The sequence below is a fragment of the Mastigoproctus giganteus genome, chromosome 5 (genome assembly GCF_048544385.1).
Source record: "Mastigoproctus giganteus isolate SK-2022 chromosome 5, ASM4854438v1, whole genome shotgun sequence".
NCBI classification, from domain to species: Eukaryota; Metazoa; Arthropoda; class Arachnida; order Uropygi; family Thelyphonidae; genus Mastigoproctus; species Mastigoproctus giganteus.
In genome coordinates this window covers 33,712,619-33,732,858 of record NC_143579.1, presented here as the reverse complement: position 1 = coordinate 33,732,858, position 20,240 = coordinate 33,712,619, and the positions used below count along the sequence as shown (strand labels likewise).

Genomic DNA, 20,240 nt, shown 5'->3' with positions numbered 1-20,240 from the left:
CACCAGTATGGATTCCACCAGTGGTGATATTCTGACTTATGTTATCCATTTATTGGACAAATTCAATGGAAGAATTCGGCGAAACACAAGCAGTTGCTCTTGACATCTCAAAGGCTTCCGATTGTGTTTGGCATAAAGGTCTTTAAACAAGCTTCCATCTTATGGTTTGCCAAATGTTTTTTTGTAATTGGTTATCCAGTTTTCTTCCTGATCACTCACTGAGGGTGATGGTAGAGGGTTTTCTGTCTTCTAACTTCTCTACTAATGCTGGTGTCACCCAAGGTTCAGTTCCCCCCACTCTTTTCCTCTTGTATATTAATGACCTTTTTCCACTGACCGGAAATCCTATCTATAGTTCTGCCGATGATACCACATTACTTTCCACTTTTCATTTTGAGAAACGTTGCCCTACTCAATCAGCTTCAACTTCCCAAATATCCGCTACCAATTCCTTAAATGCCAATCTCAAAGTAATTCTCCAGTGGGGCAAAGACAACATAGTTGATTTCAATCCTCCTAAAACTCTGTGTTGTCTTATATCTTGCAAAAAGGATTGACATGTCGATTTCTGGGCAAGTCGATATATCTCTTTTGGGGATTGTTATTTGTTATTTTGGTTTTTAGGAGCATTAGCAACTAAGGCCATATTGCTCCGGGTATATGCGGTGGTCATTCCCTGACTTTTCTGCATCCTCCGTATTTGGTGGTCACGGGCTCAAACCCCAGTCTAATCAAGAAGCGTGTGCTACGCACTGCCACTCCTGCCCACCTGGTTACGGAGGTGCCTCTCTTTTGGGGATTACCCTGACTTCTAATCTCTCTTGGCACAAGCACATTACAAATATTGCTTCCTCTGCATCTAAAAAACTTGGTTTTCTCTTTTGCTGACAGCGTTACTTTTCTTCCAAACAGCTATTAGCATTAGCATTAGTAGAGGCATATGATGCAAGAAAGCAAGCTTATTCAGCATCAGCCAAAAAAAAAAAAAAAACACACACCACTCCCATTTCACCCCTCCGTTCGTTCGAAATACCTGTCCAGTTGAGCTTTAAATTTGTTTAGGCTATCAACTTCAACAACAAGTGATGGAAGTCGGTTCCACCAACCAACCACCTGCTGGCCAAAGGCAAATTTCCGCACATCTATCTGACATCCGTCCTTCCTCAATTTGAATTTATGCCCTCTGAGGTGATTATTCTGAGCAAGATGAAGAATCCCATTAGCATTGAGCATGCTCAAACCATTCAAAGCCTTATACACCTCTATCAGATCACCTCGCCGGTGCCTAGTCTCCAGACTCTGTAATTTGCAAAACTTAAGCCTTTCTTCGTAAGAGCAACCCTTTGTTCCATTCACTAATCTTGTTGCCCTTCTCTGTACCCGTTCCAGCAGCTCTACATCCTTCTTGAAATGAGGCCTCCAGACCTGTATACAGTACTCAAGATGTGGCCTAACCATTGCTTATACAAGGGAATATTCACCTCCTTATCCCTGCTAGAAAAATTCCTGTATATCATTGACAAGACACCATGAGCTACTCTTGTAGCTCGTCTGCACTGCTCAGAGAACTTCATATCTGCCTGCACAATTACCCCCAGGTCCTTTTCATTCTCCACCACTGTCAGTGTAGTACCGCAGAGTTGATACATTGCTCTGGGGTTACTGTTACCCATATGTAGAACTTTACATTTGTCAATGTTAAACTTCATTTGCCACCTCTCAGCCCATCTGTTCAACCTTTCCAGATCCTGTTGCAGCAGCATAGCGTCAGTAGTGTCCTTAACAACCCTGCCAACCTTTGTATCATCTGCAAAATTGGACATTAAACTTGATATCCCATCATCAATATCATTCATAAACACCGAAAACAACAACGGACCCAACACTGAACCCTGAGCAACTCCACTAATAACATTAGTCCACGTTGAGCAGTGTCCATTGATTACCACTCTCTGTCTTCTGCCACTCAACCATCCCCTTATCCATAGCAGCAATTTGCCTCCAATGCCACACTGCTCCAATTTGTGCAGCAGTCTTCCATGTGCAACAGTATCAAAAGCCTTTCTAAGATCCAAATATATAATATCAAAGTTATTCCCTGCATCCAGTTCTTTTGTGACTACATCATAGTATCCAATCAAATTGGTCAGGCAAGACCTGCCCTTAACAAAACCATGCTGCGTCTGAGCTATAACTGAATTCTTTTCTAGATGATCCTGCAGTGCTTCTTTAACCAGTGCCTCCATTAATTTACCTGGAACAGAAGTTAAACTAACAGGTCTATAATTACTTGTGTCAGCCTTTGATCCTCCTTTGTGAATTGGGGTTACATTTGCACATCTCCAGTCTATGGGTACCTCCCCTGAGTCCAAAGAAGCTCTCATAATTATGGCTAGGGGTTTGCTTACTTCCTTTGCTGCCTCCTTTAATATAACTGTATAGATCCCATCCACCCCAGGTGTCTTTTTTATGTTTATCCTCAACAATCTCTCCTCCACTTTCCTCTCAGTTATTACAAAATCATCCAGCTCACTGCCAATGTTTACTTTACCTACATCATTCTCCTTCCTGAATAACTCCTCATGCGTGAATGTAGATGCAAAATACTCGTTTAGATTGTTAGCCACCTGAGCAGGATCCTCAACTGTTGAACCATCAATATCCAGTGGACCAATCTGATTCATCCCTTTCCTTCTTGAGTTTAAATATGTAAAGAACCCTTTTCTGTTTTTCTTTGCATCCTTTGCCAAGGATTTCTCGTAGTCTGCCTTTGCCTGCCTAATCTCCTTTGTGACTTGGTTACAGACCAACTTATATCTATCATAGGCTTCCATGTCACCCATTAATTTGTATGTATCCCATGCATTTTTCTTCTCTGCCACATGTCTCATTAGTTCATCTGACAACCATTTAGGCCTAAACCTTGAACAATATTTCTTAGTTGGTATGTAAAGCCTGGTAGCCTCCAAGATTAGTTCCTTGAATGCTTCCCATTTTGAGTTTGCTGTTGGTAACATCATCAGTTGGTCCCACTGTATAGAATTTAAATACTGTCTCAGACCATCATAGTCGCCTTTACGAAAACAAAAACCCTTCCCTTTACCTCTGATGGTAGTTACCTCCTTGAGTAAATCCCACTTCAACACACTGTGATCACTGCCACCTAGTGGTTCATTTATCTGCAGATTCTTAATGCATGAAGAATCACTACTGATAATCAGATCAAGAGTATTGCTCCCTCTTGTTGCTTCACGAACATGCTGATGTAGAAAACAATCATCCAATAAATCCACAAAAGCCTTGCTAGTGTGCGAGTGACCAACCCACAAATTCCAGTCAATATCTGGGAATTGTAGAAAACAATCATCCAATAAATCCACAAAAGCCTTGCTAGTGTGCGAGTGACCAACCCACAAATTCCAGTCAATATCTGGGAAATTAAAATCCCCCATTATAAGACTCTCTGATTTACTGGCCCACTCTATTTCCCTGTACAATATCTTATTATACTCATCAGAGTCATTAGGCCTATCGCACACTCCTACTCTCAATTTTGATTTCCCTATGCTTATGTCATACCAAACTGACTCGACACTGCCCTGTCCATCGATGTCGACTGGCTTCACTTCCTTGGACTTTATGTGTTTCTTAACTAATAGCATAACCCCTCCTCCCCTCCTGTCCTGTCTATCCTTTCTATACACATTGTATTCCCCAAATTCTAGTTCCGCATTACTTATATCTGTGTGACACCACGTCTCTGATATCCCAACAATATCTGCCTTTGATGTTTTGAGCAATACCTCAAATTCATCAAATTTATTTACCAAACTCCTAGCATTGGTGTACACGCAGGTATACATGCACCTGTTTCTATTCTTAGCTACCCTAACACAACCCATGTGTTTACTTGTACCGCAATGACTCCCAGCAGTCTCTGAAATATCCTGCATCTTGTTTTTCAGGCTTCTGCTCATTTCAATAGAAGCAGTGCAAGAATCACTTCCACCTCTGCCAGTGGCTACTGTTAATCTATTAGTCCTTGTATCCCCCCCCAACTAGCAGTTTTCCGACCCACCTAACACTGCCTCGACAGCATCAGCAAAAATTCTTGCTCCCTTTCTATTTAAGTGTATCCCATCCCTGTAGAAGCAATCTCTCCTGTTAACAAGTACAGTCCAGGCTGAAAAAAATTCTACCCCTTGAGCCTTGCACAATCCCTCCAGGGCCGAATTGATCGACAAGGCTCTCATCATATACTCCCTCCTATCGTGTCTGGGCAGAATTGAAGACACTTTCAAATTCAACCCTAATTCACGGCTTTTTTTCAACAGTGACCTGTACTTGCTAAGTAATTCCGCCGGTCTCCTACTCTTAATATCATTAGTGCCAATGTGTACAACTATATCACCTTTTGTGCCCTTAAAAGATGATATCCGCTCTACAACGTCATCAACCTTTGCCCCTGGCAGACATACCCTGGTGCTATTCCACCTATCCTTTATAAAGCATGTTCCCCGTTTCCCTGACAATAGAGTCACCAACAACTACTAGTTCCTGTGGGACCAGCGCATTCTGCCTAGGGGGCTGCCTCTGTGTTGCCTGATGACCAAGTGCAAGCTCTGGCGTTGATGTGGGCAGCTGAGAGCTTGATGGGCCCCTCAATTTATTTCCTTCGAGGGCATCCACCCTGTTCTTCAAGCTCTCATAATGGCCCATAACAACGCTGAGTTGTCGCCTGATTTCCTTGCACTCCTTACATCGTGCACACACAAAGACATCCCCCTCGGCAGTATCATGTCCCGTACCCGACTGCTCCGCAAACATCAACCAAACAGTGCATTTTAAAAGACTGTGATTCAGAGGGCAACTGCCCCCCTCAGTTCTCCCCTGAACCACAGCACTCCCTTTAGCTTGAGCCTTTTGCTTTGCTGCTCTGGTCAGTCATGATTCCGATTTAATTCAATAAAATTTCAAAACAAAAATTAAATCCTTAAGTTATATCCCAAAACAGTTATGTTATATATATATATTTTTTTTCGGTATCTAGTGTTTTCTATGAGTTCCCTTTATAGAACTTCCGTATCACGTGTACCACTATAGTTATGTATTAATTATTCGTTACGATTAAGTCGTTATATATATATAGAGTTAAAAATACAATTTAACTGACAATAAAGTTTATCAAGATTAATAGATTTACTGATTAATTGACAATATTATATTATGCACTATACTACACTAAGCTTATGCTATCGTGTAAAAATGGCGGGAATTCTCGAACGGTACTTCTACGGACTCGTAAGTATTGATTAGCTTCCAAATCTCGCTATCTCAATTTAGAATAAACTAAGGATCCTGACTAGGTCTATAATCTACTTACAGAAGATAATTTGATATAATGATATTTGATGGTTAATAAATCGACTAAATTTGGTTAAAAAAAAAGATCTCTCGTTCAATTTGTAACACGTGGATTTGATACCGTTACCGATACTAAGTAATACCTACGAAATCTCTGTCTAAGTTTAAACTTTAAACTAAGTATCGTAACTAGGAATATAAAGCTACTCTAGAAAATAAATTAATATGACAATTTAAGCTAATAAATCAGAAAATAAATCAGGAAAAACTTCTCTGTTCCAAGAGCTTCAAGGAGCTTCGTCCGCACAGGCTAACCTCGCACCCAGACAATTTAACCCAGACTGTACCCACGCTGTACAAATCACAATTCCACCCTACCATGGAGTATTTTCCTACATCTGGGGCAGTGCCCCCAAAACCTCTCTCAGGCTTTTAGATTCCATTCAGAAGAGGGCAGTTAGGTTAATTAATGACTTATTTCTAACAGAGTCTCTCCACACGCTGTCTCATAGATGTACTGTTTCTGCTGCATGTCTTTTCTACAGATACTTCCATGGGCACTGTTCTTCTGAATTGGCTTCTATAATTCCCACTTGTCATGATGAACCAAAGATGACAAATGAAGAGCAAGAAAAACACTGACAGGGAGAAAATTGAGTATACTGAGTTATGCAAAGCCATTAGAAAGAGACTCAGAGAGGACATAAGAAGATTTAACACAAGAAAAGTAGAACAAGCATTAAGGGAAAACAAAGGATTTAAATCAGCAGCCATGAGCAGTAATACAGAAAGACAAATGATACTGAAACTGAAGAATAGCAATGGTGTACTTATAAACAGCAGAGAAGGCATAATTCAAATAGCAGAAGACTACTATAGAGAATTATACAAGGAGCGAGGGAATGATACCAGCAGTGGGGAAGATGGATTGCAAAGTAGCAACACATACGACATACCCGATATTCTTCTTGATGAGGTAGAACATGCATTGAAGAAAATGAAGAATCGGAAAGCCCCGGGCGAAGATGAAGTTACTGTAGAGTTGTTAAAATTGGGAGGAAGAGACATAACACAAAAACTGGCAAGGCTATTCACAAAGTGCATTAGAAAAGGTGTGATACCTAAGCAGTGGAATAATGCAATCATAGTTTTGCTGCATAAGAAAGGAGATAAATCAGAAATTGGAAATTATAGACCAATTAGCGTGTTATCCCCTATCTACAAGTTGTTCACAAGGGTCATTACTAACAGATTAGAAAGAATACTTGATGAGAATCAACCGAAAGAGCAAGCTGGCTTTAGGACAGGATTCTCAACTATGGATCACCTTCACGTAATATCACAGCTAATGGAGAAAGCAAATGAATATAAAACACCATTATGCCTGGCATTTGTGGATTATGAAAAGGCATTTGACTCCATACAGCATAAGGCAATGTTTCGGGCACTGGAAAGACAAGGCATAGATACTCCATATATTATGATTTTGAAGAAAATATATGAGAGTGCTACATATGAGAGAGGCGGCAAGCGAGTGCATTGAACCACTGAGGCTGGTTATGCGAGCATCACTAGACTCTGGGGAGATTCCCTTGGATTGGAAAAGTGCAAATGTATCTCCCATACATAAGGGTGGCTCTAAAAGTGAAGTGGGAAATTATCGACCTGTCAGTCTGACTTCAGTAGTAGGGAAAATCATGGAGGCATTGATCAAGGGTGGAATTCAGGATCATTTGGATCGAATTGAAATTCTCAAGGATACTCAGCATGGTTTTCTAAAGGGAAAATCATGTTTAACAAATCTGGTTCGCTATTTCGAAAGGGTCACTCACGAGCTGGATTTAGGGAATAATTTCGACAGTGTTTATTTAGATTTCAGCAAAGCTTTTGACTCAGTCCCACATGAGCGGTTGCTTTATAAGCTGGAACAGGTTGGAATCACTGGAAAAATCCTTAGATGGATAGAAGGATGGCTTCAGGGCAGGAGGCAGAGGGTTGTGATAAATGGCTATTCCTCAGATTGGGTTGATGTAAGAAGTGGGGTTCCCCAAGGATCAGTATTAGGACCACTGTTGTTTTTAATTTTCATAAACGACATTGATGAAGGGATAGAGGGCGTGATGTCTAAATTTGCAGATGATGTTAAAATTGGTAGAGTAGTTAATGATCACTGTCAAGCTGAGCTTCTTCAGAGAGACCTAGATAGACTTCAAGAATGGTCAGAAAAATGGCAGCTGTGCTTTAATCCAACAAAGTGTAAGGTATTACACCTGGGAAACAGTAATCCCAAAATAACTTATTCACTTGGTGGAGTTCAACTAAACCCAGTACTGGAGGAAAGGGACTTCGGTGTTACGATACGGTCAGACATGAAATTCTCTGAGCATTGTAAACAGGTTGCAAGGAAGGCCCATGGTGTCCTATCGATGATCTATCGAACTTTTGCAAGTAGAGATAGGGACGTGATAATCCCATTATATAAGGCCTATGTTAGACCACACTTGGAATACTGTGTTCAAGTATGGAGACCGCACCTAAAGAAAAACATCGAGCTTCTTGAAAGGGTGCAAAGAAGGGTAACTCGCCTGGTGAGATCGGCAAAAGGGCGTCCGTATGAAGAAAGACTTCGAATATGTGGGTTGCAGAGTTTGGAAACTAGACACCTTAGGGGAGATTTGATTGAGGTGTTTAAAGCTCTGAGAGGCATCAGTAAAATGAATGAGGACAAAATTTTCAAGATTATAAATGATGCTAGAACTAGGGGACATAAATTCAAGTTACGCGGGGAAATGTTTAGATTGGACTGCAGGAAGTTTTATTTTAGCCAGCGAGTTATAAATTACTGGAATAAGTTGCCTTCATGGGTGGTAGAGGCCGACAGTTTGGGGAAATTCAAAGGTCATCTGGATAGTACTTTCGGGTAAGGGAAGCGCATAGGATGATAGGATTAATTTCCTTTTTATTTAATTTTTAATTTCATTTTATTATTTTTATTTATTTATTAATTATTATTATTTATTTATTTATTTAATTTTTGTTTTTATCATTGTTTTGTTCGGATTTTTTTTTTTTTTTTTTGGCTGGTGCAGCATAAGCCATAGGCTTTCTTGCACCATACGGCCGTTACTAATACTAATACTAATACTAATCCTTTATTAGACTAGACAAAGACAGTCTAGTCTAATAAAGGAGTTCTACAAGGAGACACAATATCTCCGAAGCTGTTTACTGCTGCCCTTGAGGAAGCTTTCAGAAGATTAGACTGGTCGCAGAAAGGAGTCAATGTGAACGGAGAGTACCTAAACCATTTACGATTTGCAGATGACATTGTGGTCATAAGCCACGATCCCAAAGAATTAGAGAAAAATCTTAATCAATTATGCACAGTTAGTAAGGATTTTGGACTAAAGATGAATATGGCTAAAACAAAAGTAATGATGAACAAGTATGCCACGGAAAGGGAAATAATGATTGAAGGAGCAGTAATTGAAAAGGTGGAGTCATATACTTATTTGGGACAAGTTATTAGCTGTAATAATGATAAATGGCTGGAAGTCAAGAGAAGAATAAATTTTGGATGGATAGCATTCAGGAAATATAGTCACATACTGAAGAGCAATATCCCAGTTTGTCTGAAACGTAAAATAATGAATCAATGTATACTCCCCACCATGACTTATGGAAGTGAAACTTGGCACTCACCAAAAGAATGGAAGAGAAGCTAAGAACTACACAGCGAAGAATGGAACGAATTATATTGGGAATTAGAATGTTAGATAAGAAGAGAAACACATGGATTAGGCAGCAAACTCAAGTAAAGGACATTCTTATCAAAACTAAAGAACTAAAATGGTCTTGGGCAGGACACATAGCTCGAAGACATGATGACAGATGGACTAAGAAAATAACAGAATGGTACCCAAGAGGAGCTAGAAGAAAACCTGGAAGACAAAGGCGGAGATGGATAGATGAAATTCATGAGTTTTTGAGTAATAAATGGATGGCCAGTGCTCAAAACAGAAGGAACTGGAAAGTTGCTGGAGAGGCCTTCATCCTGCAGTGGATTGAAAATGGCTGATGATGATGATGAATTCCCACTCTCTCTTTCTAAACAGAACACATGCCACCAGCCAACGTACATTTACTGTCCAATTTCAAACTCATAGAACCAACTTTTCATCTTCCACATTTATTCATTCAACTGCTATTTTCTGGAACAACCTTCCTTCATACATATTTCCTGAAAATTCAGTCTACAGAAGTGCAAGTCTGATGTCAACAAATATCTTCTTTTGTCTTCTCAATCTCCAACCCAAGCATGGTACTAAGTACTATAGGTTCTAATACCTGTCGTGTTTGGGGTTTTCATTAAAAAAAAATTTAAATGAAGTACAAAAATGTACATTATTTTGATATATTCTGATAAGTGCTAATATCTCTTATTTGTGTTTAACTAACTTTTATCAGATGGCAATAAGAATATAGCTTTGAAAATCAAAGGATAAAATCATACATATTGGTCATTGTTGTTCAATTTGGAATAAAAAAACCGTGAAATTCTCTAGATTCCTAATACACAAATTGGTGAAACTGATTTAAATGATAAATAAATTGATAAAGATGATACTGCTGCAGTAAAAAATAGTAACCGAGAGGTTTCAAAAAAGAAAATTGAAAATTTTTTTTCAGAATTTTTTTTTTTTTTTTATGATTTAAAGTATCTTATTTGCTTTTTGGCATGCAGTAATGTTGGGCAATCAGGTAAAAATAAGCACAACTTAATACTGAAAATCATTTACATATAAAGTTTTAATTTTTTTGATGGAATTTTTTTTAAAAATTTCATCAAAAAAATCCAGTCCACAGAGTCAGCCATAGCAGAAACATTACTACTGTAAGTCAACACATGTTTTGGAAACTAATGAAGGAAGGGTTAATATGTTGAGTGTAGGATGGTTGAGTGGGAAAAGGCAAAGAGTGTTAATTAATGATCACTGCTCTTTGTGGACTAATGTTATGAGTTGAGTCCCCCAGAGTTCAGTACTGGGTCCATTGTTCTTTTCTGTATTTATTAATGATATTGATAAAGGTATATTAGGCTTAATGTCTAAGTTTGCAGGGTGATACGAAGGTTGGCAGGGTTGTTAATGACAGTATATAGGTAGCAGTAACCCCAGAGTAACATATCAGTTGTGGCACTACACTTAGGTTGGTAGAGAAGAAAAGGACCTGGAGTAATTGTGCAGTCAGATATGAAGCTTTCTGAGTAGTGCAGACCGTCTGAAAGAGTAGCTTATGGTGTCTTGTCAATGATATACAGGAATTTTTCTAGCAGGGATAAGGAGGTGATTATCCCCTTGTCTAAGGCAATGGTCAGGCCACACCTTGAGTATTGTATACAAGTCTGGAGGTCCCATTTTAAGAAGGATGTAGAGCTGCTGGAATGAGTACAGAGAAGGCAACAAGATTAGTGAATGGAACAAAGGGTTGTTCTTATGAAGAAAGGCTTAAGTTTTGCAAATTAGTGTCTGGGATCAAGGTGATCTGATTGAGGTGTATAAGATCTTGAAGGTTTGAGCAAGCTCAATGCTAATGGGGTTCTTCCTCTTGCCCAGATTAATCGCCTAAGGGGCTATAAATTCAAATTTAGGAAAGACAGTTGTAGAATAGATGTGTGGAAATTTGCCTTTAGCCAATGGGTAGATGATTGCTGGAACAAACTTTCATCTGTTGTTGTAGAAATTGACAGCTTAAATAAATCCAAGGCAGAACTAGACAAACATTTGGAGTGAATGGATGGGTGAAATGGGAACAGTTTTTTTTTTTTTTTTGGCTGATTCTGTATAAGCTCTTGCATCATATGCCTTTTCTAATGCTAATGCTAATGTTCAGTTTGTCACTCATAGCAATAGAACATAAAACTTTCTGTGATTTATGAGACACAGATGTTTGATATACATTTCCAATTTATAAAAGGATTCATATTTCTAATTCTGCCAAAATGTGACAATTATTCAGTTCTCATATGCATCTTGATTTCTTCAGCTGATACTCTAAGGTATAAATCATAGTATAAAAAATTAGAATTTAATGTAAAGTTAACAGAAGAGGGTTTAATCTAAAATTATTATTAAAATGTTTGTGTGAAAATGGATAAATTCAATTGTCACTCAAAGATTTCAAAAAATATATTTTAAAAACGCTAACCTATTGCTTTCTTTATGTTCATAAATTGAAAATCCCGATGGATGACCAGTAACTGGATCTAGAGTGAAGTGAATTTTAATCTGATCCAAGCGAAGGGCTCCATGTTCAAAACGCTTCTGTCTTAACTTCACAGCAAGTTTGTGGAGAAGTAGAACTCTATTTACAATATCTGATACAGGAAAATTTCCAAATGAAGGAGGGAGTTCATCTTGCTTCCATTCCTTTGTTGGATTTTCAATGAAGTCCTGAATAAAAGAATTAAATGCTCATTTTAAAACTGCACATAATATTCTGAAATATATAAAATAACTAAAAAAAAAAACATTTTATTGCTCATTTTACATTTTATTTTCACACCACTACAAATTTACAAGATATAATATTTGGTCTACATGTTAGACTCATTCAAAGCTTAGAGGCTTTTATAGAAACCTGAACTGAAGTGCTAAATTGCAAAAGTCTACAGAATTTTTCTATTCAACAAGCTTTCCACAATTTTATTAATTTTCAACTGAATTTTATTACTGAATTAGATTGATTCAGTAATAAAATTCAGGTAATTCAAGGCTATACCAGTAATGCTACAAGCACTGCAAAACTAAAATACCATATTCACATAATGGCAGTAGTATTTTTTTTAGTTATTATTATTATTTTTTAATTTTTAAGCTAATTGATTGTATGGAGCAATTTGTAAACTATCTTCAGAAGAAGCACTGGAGCCATGAAGCAATATTTCTATGGTGCTGGTTTTGATTCCCTCTGAAGCCCATATAAAATAGACTTTCAAAGATGAAAAAAAATTCAGTATATGCAGTATGTACTGAACGTGCAGACTTCTAATACAGATAACATCATGCAGATAAAGAATGCTTGAAATGAAAGAATACTTATCATTTATCAGTGAAAAAAATTATGTAATAAAAGACAAAGCTTTACTTCAAGAAAGTTATGAAAATTTCGCTATTTGATCTGAAAATTCAATCAGCAATTTATTACACTATATTTTTGTAAGTTATAAAAGTTCAAAATTTATTACAAATTTTTTATTACTTAAGAATGCTCAAAAGTATGAATTAACTTATGTTCATCAACAGCTTAATACTAAAAACTTTCACTGCTTTTGCACAAATACTTCAATAAATATTGTAATAAACAGTTCAATTGTACAAAGGAAAGTAGATGTAGTAATCTATAATTCTAAATATGTGACTAATTGAAAACTTCTGGGAGGATAATTTTTTTTTTTTTTTAGTAGGAAGATGGTGTGTGTTCTGTAACCACCTCTGGTGTTACAGAATGCACCCCATGATTATTTATTATCAAAAACTGATTTAGTCCTTGGTAGATATGAAACTAACAAGCTGCTCGTTGGTTGTGAATCACAGCTGTCACTAGGAAGTGCTACAATCTCACTAGTATCACTCAATGCTCATTAAAGCAAATAGGTGTTCATTTTGCTTTTACTTATGTCTGTTACTTGTTTAACTTACTGTTTCTATTATTTTCTTAGTAGAATATCTCAGAGCATTCTTCCTCTTGTCTGCAGAAGCAAACTGAAATATCATAATACCTGCTGTTTTTTTTTTAAAAGGTATTCGTCCTTCTTATTCTGCCATTGTAGCTGACATACCATCATGTACAGGTTACATATTTATCATATGTTGATTTGAGTCTTGGAAGGGTTCCTTGGTAGGAAGTTTTGAGCTTGATCTGTTTTTTTATTACTGAATATCCTAGAATATGCCAATATCATAATAACAGCAGGCCACCATTATAACGCAGTTCGCTTTACACTGATTCGCTATAATGCTGTTCTTATATTATAACCCGTATCTGACTATAACGCTGTCACAGATCACTATAATGCTCTTTTACAGATTGCATTTTTGGCATATTTAACGAAATCGTTTCATTTGATGGAGTCGATAGCTTGAAAATGAATATAAAAATCCAGTTAAAACGTTTCCCACGCCGACCTGAGAAATATTCCCACGCTCAGTGAAATTCTCTCGCGCGCTAATTTAATTGCAGTACAGTGACTTGTTACGTAGTTCGGAGATCAACATTTTAATAAATGATCACGTATATTGCTTGTAATATTTGCGTTATATGCATTTATCCGAAGTCTAGTCATCACTCAGTACAGTATTAGACATTGTGCGTAACGGACAGTTTACTTGAACATTGTATCATAATTAATGCAGTATCATAATTAATGCAACCAACACAGTTACATTTTCGAAGAGTTAATAATGGCCAATAAGAATGAAAAAAGCAACAACATCTGAGCGCAATACGAAGACTATAAATGTAAGGAAAAAGACTGAATTTGAAAATCAAATTAGACGCTTTGAAGCGAATCGATTCCGGTCAAAGACAAGCAGATGTGTGCCAAAATTTAGGACTTGCAAGTTTAACTGTAAGAACAATTATAAAAAAAAATAAAGAATTAATTTTAGCAGCGGGAAAGACAGCTGTTCCACTGCAAGCAACTAGGGCTAGGCCGGCTATTAGGATTGAAATGGAAAGACTTTTAACTAATTTTATTGAAGATAATATCCAATGCAGAATTCAGTTAAGTTAAATATTATAAATAATAAAAAAGAGAGAGAGATTAGCCTATATGATGATCTGAAGAAAACTCACCTAAAAAAAAAAAAATTGGAACCATTTAAAACTAGTAAGGGCTGGTTGAATAGATTTAAAATACAGGGAGAAGCCGCAAGTGCAAATCAAGGAGCCGAAACTTTCAAAAAAGAACTTGTTAAAATTATTGAAGAGGAGTATTGTGTGTTATACTTCTCAACAAGTTTTTAACATAGATGAAGCAGGACTTTTGTGGAAACGAATGCCTAAAAGAAGTTTCATATTGAAAGAAGAAAAAAACATGCTAGGTTTCAAAGCGGCGAAGGATCGGTTGACTTTATTGTTGGGTGGTAATTAAACTGCGGAGGATTTAAAATTAATACCCCTTTTAGTTTATTTGGAAGAGGGCCAAAGTTCAACCCAAAATTGACACATTTTTCATAATTAAATTCATCAATTAAATTAAATCAATTTAGATCAATTAAATTCATGATTTTAATTGGAATTTTAAGTTTAATTTTGATACGTAAGTAGTTACCATATAATTATATACGTATGTAATGCAGAATATTTTATATGTACAAATATTTGAATATTAAATATATTGACCGACATTTGTGCATCTTTTCACTACCGTTTATTATTGATTAGGAAATATCCTATGGCACCGACCGCAACTCACAAATACCTTACGTTATGTTACCTTATGGGAATGCGGCGCTCGCTTAGAGCGGATTCACTTAGCGCTCTGTGTTTCCGGAACGCATTATCAGCGTTAAGCTGGGGTCACCTGTAATAAAAAAAGTGTGATAATTTTTCTGAGCCTTATTAGTGAGCGGAATTAATTTTACTCGACAAAGAGTAATGGAACTTCCGGCTAAGGAAAGCCCACATGAGAAGCATGCAAAAGTTCGATAAATTTACCTGTAAAAGTACTTTGCTGTAATGGCATTTGTATTGTTGCTCACTCGGTAAACAGACGGTGGATGTTATCAGACTGGAGCAGAAGTTGAATCCCACCCGAAGTGGAGGTGGGTAACCTGACCTTTTTTCTTTAGAATCACTAATTGAATCATGAACAGAGTCATATTGGAAGTTCTGGCGTCGTAAAAAATGTTCGTAACATAATTTCACCGGTAAACTTTTTCGAAGTTTGCTGTGCTTCTTGTGTTTTGCTGTGCTTCTCTTTTTTGCTTAATAAACAATTTATCCACTAGTCCACCAGTGATTCTAAAGAAAAAATGCTAGGTTACCCCCTCCACTACGGGAGGGTTTCAATCTCCTATGGGATTCAATTTCTACTCCTGACCGATAACACCCACTGTATGTTTACTGAGCGAGCAACAATACAAATACCGTTATGGCAAAGTACTTTTACCAGTAAATTTATTGAACTTTTGCATGCTTCTCGTGTGGGCTTTCTTTACCTTCGCCGAACTTCCTCTTCTGTAATGACTGTACTGTACTTAGCAAGCCTGTGCATATGATATGTTTTGGTGTATCACTGTGCTGTGTATGCAGTAGCTTATAATATTAAGCATAACTTTGCTGACAAATGACTGAATTCAACTGAAGTAAGGCTGAAATTATGAGGGAGGTATAATAGCTGTCTCTCACCAATGAGTCTTTTTCTGAACCATCTGTACACATCTTAGAAAACTGGTCTGTGCAAGTGAATGTAACTTGTGAAATTGTTTAAAATTAAGCCCATTTAGAGAGAACATTCCCCACTGAGAAATAATCATAATATTAATGGAGCTAAGATCTTTGGAGGATCCAGTATCTCTGTCTTTCTCTCTTTTGGTGTATTATATTTATTGAAGGTCCCAGTTTTTTTTTTTTAACCTTATTTAGTCAAAGCCATGCATAGTTTAAATGAAATACTTTACTTCAGAAATGTAGAGGTCATGAGAATGAGAGGTCACAGAGCTATCCTAGAGGTGGGGGGAGGTATTCTGAATGTTTCCTGAGGCTACTCTTAATGCATCATGTTGTATAGGGCAAGATTAGGGGCATTGATAATAGTGGGTAAAACGTAAAGAGTAAAGTTAAAAGTAAGCAATTCATTATTCAAACTTGTGGTGAGGAACTTCAATATTTTTCATCGCCGTCTCCTTTTGCAATACAAATCTTCTATCAAAACATTAATGCCCTTTACCATTGGAGAATTCCTTTGGCTGCCTTTGATTTTATCAGCTCTGGTTTGAGTGACCTTTTCTCTGCAATGAGATTTCAACGAATGTACATTGAATGAGGACATACTGAGAGTAACATGTGAGGTCTATTTAAAAAGTATGTGGTTCATGCTTGTTCACATCTGAGTGAGTCTTGTCAGGGTTGAGATAACAGAGTGCACTGAAACAAAGCATAATGTATTCAGACATGTCTCATCTTTAATGGCAGGCAGCAAGCTGTTAACTTGTTTATGGCAGTCGGTTACTATCAGCTGATAATGAAGACATGATTTCACATCTTATTTGAAAATGTCAAAGTGAACTGAACAATGTGTGTGTGTGCATGTGTTAAATTTTGCTTTAATATCAGAAAAACTAAGTGAAACATCTGATATATTTAAACAGCATATGGGGATTCTGCAATGGACCATACACAAGTTTTAAATTGGCATTATTGTTTCAAATATGGCAGGGAATCAGTCAAAAATGATCTGCACTGGAGACAGCCCTCAACTTCAACATATGGTGGTTCCTACAAAGTGGCAGCTTTACTAATCACGGACAAAATTAAGACTTCATAAGCTTCAGATAATGGTGTGCATTCTAAAATCAACATTGTCAAACGGTTTGGCATTCCCAAGAGTACACTGATCACCATTCTGAAAAACTGAAAAAAGATTGAAAGCTTAGAGTGTGCTATAGGCCTAATGACTCTGATGAGTATAATAATATATTGTACAGGGAAATAGAGTGGGCCAGTAAATCAGAGAGTCTTATAATGGGGGATTTTAATTTCCCAGATATTGACTGGAATTTGTGGGTTGGTCACTCGCACACTAGCAAGGCTTTTGTGGATTTATTGGATGATTGTTTTCTACATCAGCATGTTCGTGAGGCAACAAGAGGGAGCAATACTCTTGATCTGATTATCAGTAGTGATTCTTCATGCATTAAGAACCTGCAGATAAATGAACCACTAGGTGGCAGTGATCATAGTGTGTTGAAGTGGGATTTACTCAAGGAGGTAACTACCATCAGAGGTAAAGGGAAGGGTTTTTGTTTTCGTAAAGGCGACTATGATGGTCTGAGACAGTATTTAAATTCTATACAGTGGGACCAACTGATGATGTTACCAACAGCAAACTCAAAATGGGAAGCATTCAAGGAACTAATCTTGGTGGCTACCAGGCTTTACATACCAACTAAGAAATATTGTTCAAGGTTTAGGCCTAAATGGTTGTCAGATGGACTAATGAGACATGTGGCAGAGAAGAAAAATGCATGGGATACATACAAATTAATGGGTGACATGGAAGCCTATGATAGATATAAGTTGGTCTGTAACCAAGTCACAAAGGAGATTAGGCAGGCAAAGGCAGACTACGAAAAATCCTTGGCAAAGGATGCAAAGAAAAACAGAAAGGAGTTCTTTACATACTTGAACTCGAGAAGGAAAGGGATGAATCAGATTGGTCCACTGGATATTGATGGTTCAACAGTTGAGGATCCTGCTCAGGTGGCTAACAATCTAAACGAGTATTTTGCATCTACATTCACGCATGAGGAGTTATTCAGGAAGGAGAATGATGTAGGTAAAGTAAACATTGGCAGTGAGCTGGATGATTTTGTAATAACTGAGAGGAAAGTGGAGGAGAGATTGTTGAGGATAAACATAAAAAAGGCACCTGGGGTGGATGGGATCTATCCAGTTATATTAAAGGAGGCAGCAAAGGAAGTATGCAAACCTCTAGCCATAATTATGAGAGCTTCTTTGGACTCAGGGGAGGTACCCATAGACTGGAGATGTGCAAATGTAACCCCAATTCATAAAGGAGGATCAAAGGCTGACACAAGTAATTATAGACCTGTTAGTTTAACTTCTGTTCCAGGTAAATTAATGGAGGCACTGGTTAAAGAAGCACTGCAGGATCATCTAGACAAGAATTCAGTTATAGCTCAGACGCAGCATGGTTTTGTTAAGGGCAGGTCTTGCCTGACCAATTTGATTGGATACTATGATGTAGTCACAAAAGAACTGGATGCAGGGAATAACTTTGATATTATATATTTGGATCTTAGAAAGGCTTTTGATACCGTTGCACATGGAAGACTGCTGCACAAATTGGAGCAGTGTGGCATTGGAGGCAAATTGCTGCTATGGATAAGGGGATGGTTGAGTGGCAGAAGACAGAGAGTGGTAATCAATGGACACTGCTCAACGTGGACTAATGTTATTAGTGGAGTTCCTCAAGGTTCAGTGTTGGGTCCGTTGTTGTTTTCGGTGTTTATGAATGATATTGATGATGGGATATCAAGTTTAATGTCTAAGTTTGCAGATGATACAAAGGTTGGCAGGGTCGTTAAGGACACTACTGACGCTATGCTGCTACAACAGGATCTGGAAAGGTTGAACAGATGGGCTGAGAGGTGGCAAATGAAGTTTAACATTGACAAATGTAAAGTACTACATATGGGAAACAGTAACCCCAGAGCAATGTATCAACTCTGCGGTACTACACTGACAGTGGTGGAGAATGAAAAGGACCTGGGGGTAATTGTGCAGGCAGATATGAAGTTCTCTGAGCAGTGCAGACGAGCTGCAAGAGTAGCTCATGGTGTCTTGTCAATGATATACAGGAATTTTTCTAGCAGGGATAAGGAGGTGATTATTCCCTTGTATAAGGCAATGGTTAGGCCACATCTTGAGTACTGTATACAGGTCTGGAGGCCTCATTTCAAGAAGGATGTAGAGCTGCTGGAACGGGTACAGAGAAGAGCAACAAGATTAGTAAATGGAACAAAGGGTTGCTCTTACGAAGAAAGGCTTAAATTTTGCAAATTACAGAGTCTGGAGACTAGGCACCGGCGAGGTGATCTGATAGAGGTGTATAAGGCTTTGAATGGTTTGAGCATGCTCAATGCCAATGGGATTCTTCATCTTTCTCAGAATAATCACCTCAGAGGGCATAAATTCAAATTGAGGAAGGACGGATGTCGGATAGATGTGCGGAAATTTGCCTTTGGCCAGCGGGTGGTTGGTTGGTGGAACCGACTTCCATCACTTGTTGTTGAAGTTGATAGCCTAAACAAATTTAAAGCTCAACTGGACAGGTATTTCGAACGAACGGAGGGGTGAAATGGGAGAGGGGTTTTTTTTTTTTTTTTTTTGGCTGATGCTGAATAAGCTTGCTTTCTTGCATCATATGCCTCTACTAATGCTAATGCTAATGCTGAAATGTGCTGCACTTGGCAGGATAAAAGAATGAATGGTGAAGTATCCAAATCTTGAAAAGGTATTCTTGGAATGGTTAATAATGATACATGCAATAAACATTCCCAAAACAGAAAACTTAAAAACTAAAGCTGAATTACTTGTGCACTGGATGAATATTGTAGATTAAGTTTTGCAATAGACAGATCTAGACTTTTTTTTTTTTTTTTAAAACAAAGTGGCCAAATGGGGGGGGAGTTCACTGTTTGTGGATAATCACACTCTTAATTTCCAAGTGAATGACCTACAGACAGTCACTGCTGAGTACCTGTCACCTAAAATGACAGCAGTTTTTCAGTCACTTGATCAAGTTGTAATGTAATGCTTTAAGAAAACTATAAAAGAATGCTATTAAACAAACCTATGCTTTGTCTCGAATGCAAACCGCACCCACAATATGAAACTGAAGCACTGCAGGCAATGTGTTTCCCTATGTGATGAGACTAGCAAAAAAGTATTAGTAGTGGCAAATGATGCAAGAAAGTAAGCTTATACAGCATCGGCCAAAAAAACTTCCCACATCACCTGTAAATCTGCTTCCCCCAACGGTTTGTCTAGTTCTTCAAATTTATTCAAACTACCCATTTCTACAACAGATAAAAGTTTGTTCCAACAATCAACCACATGTTGGCTGA

General features: G+C 37.7%; 1 protein-coding gene across 4 annotated transcripts in view; it reads right to left on the bottom strand.

The window, feature by feature from the left end:
* The window catches only part of Dis3l2 (Dis3 like 3'-5' exoribonuclease 2), a 440,068-nt gene that overhangs the window by 114,418 nt on the left and 305,410 nt on the right, over nt 1-20,240 (bottom strand). For all 4 annotated transcript variants that reach the window (XM_090373977.1, XM_090373976.1, XM_090373978.1 and 1 more), the window contains one exon: nt 11,572-11,816. In XM_090373977.1, the coding sequence (XP_090230103.1) occupies nt 11,572-11,816 (245 nt within the window). The remainder of the gene's footprint in view (nt 1-11,571; nt 11,817-20,240) is intronic.